The following is a 3,858-nucleotide window of genomic DNA, read 5'->3' on the forward strand; positions in this document are numbered from 1 at the left end:
AAACATATAGTCATTAGTCATTATCATGAAAAACATGCATAGCATCCCGTATTCAACTGACAGTGGTAAACTAGTGTGTGTAAGTGTGTATTGTGTGTGTGCGTGCGTGCATATGTGTGTGTATCTGCCAACGACTGTGACTGTGTGTTGTGTCTGCCAACGACTGTGACTGTGTGTGTATGCTCTCCAATCCCGTACATGCACTCACTTTGTTTTTGGCCTTGATGTCCACTCCTTTCTTTATCAGCTCCCGCATTTTGTCCGTGTCGTTCCTCTCGCTGCATCGTGGAATTCCTTCTCAGACCGGAGCACTGTGAACAGACATGGGCCATGGGAAGGAGGAAGGGAGAGAACAGGAACAAGTATCAGGCTCTATCTCTGTTCACCAGGAGGGGGCAGGTAGCCTAGTGGTTAGAGCGTTGGGCATTAACCAGCAGGTAGCCTAGTGGTTAAAGCGTTGGGCCAGTAAACAGCAGGTAGCCTAGTGGTTAGAGCGTTGGGCCAGTAACCAGCAGGTAGCCTAGTGGTTAGAGCGTTGGGCCATTAACCAGCAGGTAGCCTAGTGGTTAGAGTGTTGGACCAGTAACCAGCAGGTAGCCTAGTGGTTAGAGCGTTGGGCCAGTAATCAGCAGGTAGCCTAGTGGTTAGAGTGTTGGGCCAGTAACCAGCAGGTAGCCTAGTGGTTAGAGTGTTGGGCCAGTAACCAGCAGGTAGGCTAGTGGATAGAGCGTTGGGGCAGAACCAGAGCCATGGATTGATCTGTCAAATGCATTTATTTGCCTTCATGTTGATGTCTTTCTTTTTTTTTCTTTTTTCCCCCCCTTTTTCTTCCCCATGCGTCCTCCAAACCTCCGAGTCATGTGTCCTCCAAACCTCCGAGTCATGTGTCCTCCAAACCTCAGAGTCATGTGTCCTCCAAACCTCAGAGTCATGCGTCCTTCAAACCTCAGAGTCATGTGTCCTCCAAACCTCAGAGTCATGCGTCCTTCAAACCTCAGAGTCATGTGTCCTCCAAACTTCCGTGTCATGTGTCCTCCAAACCTCCGTGTCATGTGTCCTCCAAACCTCCGTGTCATGTGTCCTCCAAACCTCCGAGTCATGTGTCCTCCAAACCTCCGAGTCACGCGTCCTCCAAATCAACCGCGCTTCTTAACACCCACACGCTTAACCCGGAAGCCAGCCGCACCAATGTGTCAGAGGAAACACGTTCAACTGACGACCGAGGTCAGCCTGCAGGAGTCGCTAGAGCGRGATGAGCCAAGTAAAGCACCCCCCAGCCAAACCCTCCCCTAACCCGGACGACGCTGGACCTGGGATCGAACCCAGGTCTGTAGTGACGCCTCTAGCACTGCACCACTCGGGAGGCCTGATGTCTGTCTTTCTATAGACTGTGGTAATGCTGTAGGGCCAGCAGATTGAATTCCAATCATAGGCTGCGTTCCAAATGGAACCCTATTCTCTACGTAGTGCACTACCTTTGACCAGGGCCTATAAGTAATGCACTATACGTGTCACGACTTCTGCCGAAGTCGATGCTTCTCCTTGTTCGGGCGGTGTTCGGCGGTCGACGTCGCCGGTCTTCTAGCCATCGCCGATCCATTTTTCATTTTCCATTTGTTTTGTCTCGTTTTCCCACACACCTGGTTCTCATTTCCCTCATTAAGTGTTGTGTATTTAACCCTCTGTTCCCCCCATGTCTTTGTGTGGTATTGTTTATTGTAAGTGCTTGTGCACATTTTGTTTGTCTGGTGCGCGTCGGGTTATTTGTGGCCATACTTTGTATTTCTTATGCCGTTGGTTTTACTATTAAACTGCTCCAGCTATTATCAAGTTCTGCTCTCCTGCGTCTGACTTTCCTGCCACCAGATACGCACCCCTTACAATACGGGTGACATTTGAGAAGCAGCCATAGTCTGGATGAATGAAGGGCCATCAGCAGGTCCCTAAGGCCCTGTTCTCACTCAGGTTGGCAAATGATGTAGCCTAAAACACACTTGACACAGTGGTTGTGATACAGYTMATATTTATTCTGTGATACAACGGACAGTTTGTCTACACAAAAGCGTTCACACAACCATTGTGCCATATTTCTTTGGGGTGCAGAAAAGACTCTCTGTTGTTGCATCAGCGTTGTGCCAGATGGGTTGTCCATCCCTGGTACAACTACAGTATGTATGTGCCTATAAGAGCCAWAGCTGCCTGTCGTTTCACCTCCCAGGAACTTATGAARGGTTAAATCAACATTGGGGAAAACATCAATGTAGAAATCTCACACTACATTCCCACTCTGCGTACACAACATACTGGATATGGCAAACATGTGAGCGCGACCGAACTGTTTCTATATTGATAACTATGATTTGTTCTGCGTAGTCTTCCTACTGTATTCATGAAGCGTCTTAGTGCTGATCTAGGATCAGTTTCGTCCTTTAATCATAATTAATAGGATTATATGGAAAGGGAGGAACTGGTCCTAGATCAGTACTCTTCCTCTGAGACTCTTTATGACGATAGACGCTGGTTTCTCTTATGAGACAACGTTGACAGACTGGTTGAGACTGACCTAGATCTGTCTATCCCGGAGGTTATATGCTTGTAAAATGCACAACATTGCCAGGCCTACATCAAACGGTACATTGAGCATTTACAAGTCAGGAAACTAGTGCAACCAGTGGAGGCTGCTGAGGAGAGGACGGCTCATAAAAATGGCTGAAACGGAGTTAATGGAACGGCACTAAACACATGGAAACAATGTGTTGGATGTATTTGGTACCATTTCACCCACTCCGCTCCAGCCATTACCACGAGTCCGTCCTCCCCAATTAAGGTGTCACCAACCTCCTATAAGTGCAATGATAAACGAGCGCAAAAACAACAGGTAAACACCTCACTACTAGACCAGGGTTCCCAAACTAGGTCCTGCTAATATTCTATAAGAGGTGCAGGAGCTCAAGCAGTACAACATTTGAGGTGCTGGTATTCAGCTCCAGCGATCTCATGCCCAAGTCAAGCACTACTACAATATCATAATACAGAAGTAATGCAAATGAAATAGGCGTTCATCCTATAAGGAGGAACCGTATGAGTCCTGTCATGCAGCCCTACAACGATCCTGTTGCAATGTGATAACACAGCCTAGTATTTCAACTGGCTTCAGTTCATGTTAGCTCTTATCAATGAATCAATGATTCTGACTGTATCTGTTCTGGCACAGTGTCCGCGCGTGCAATAACCTGCTATAGGCAGGCTGCCTAGACTAGTACAGTATATAGGCCAGATGAGCAGAGTAGGCATCACAAAAACCAATACATACAGCTATTCCGTTAGTAATGAGAGAATTATAAATTCTTACAGATATCATCCTCTGAAACCAGATCGTCCTCCATTCTGTCAGTGATTCCAAAACGGCACTGATTCAGTTGATTTCATTTTTTGTCGTAATCCGCGATCTGATTCCCATCAAACAGTTTATTATGTGGATCCAGCTATTCTACTATGCAGTCGAAGTGCCGCACACATCCGGGTGTTGAGCGTTGAGCGCAGAGGGACCAGCCCACATTCATTGCCTATCATTTAGATATGAGAGAGAATAACTGGAACGATCTARCATCTCACATCGCAATAATATTTAGCCTYTAATGCTGCGCATAGATGTAAACTAGGCTTTCTGCCTCACATAAAGCCTTATAATACTGTATAATGGCGCCTAATGTGTGTAGCCTAATAACTATATTGTTGGTGTTTTAAACCAGCTTGGCTGTTATTTATTACGCAGRATATATTCTTACAAGTCATTATAGTTCATGATCTATAAAACATCATACAGACTTTAATACGCTTATAGTCAGTGTCTTAACA

General features: G+C 46.2%; 1 protein-coding gene across 1 annotated transcript in view; it reads right to left on the reverse strand.

Annotated features, from left to right (window-relative positions):
- Window positions 1-3,538, reverse strand: part of ankdd1a (ankyrin repeat and death domain containing 1A) — a 29,672-nt gene extending 26,134 nt beyond the window's left edge. The window contains 3 exon segments of the mRNA XM_070442163.1: window positions 209-276; window positions 279-311; window positions 3,353-3,538. Of these exon segments, the coding sequence (XP_070298264.1) occupies window positions 209-276; window positions 279-311; window positions 3,353-3,386 (135 nt within the window). The 5' untranslated portion in view covers window positions 3,387-3,538.
- Window positions 3,539-3,858: the final 320 nt, after the last annotated feature.

The sequence above is a fragment of the Salvelinus sp. IW2-2015 genome, unplaced genomic scaffold, assembly GCF_002910315.2.
Source record: "Salvelinus sp. IW2-2015 unplaced genomic scaffold, ASM291031v2 Un_scaffold6386, whole genome shotgun sequence".
NCBI classification, from domain to species: Eukaryota; Metazoa; Chordata; class Actinopteri; order Salmoniformes; family Salmonidae; genus Salvelinus; species Salvelinus sp. IW2-2015.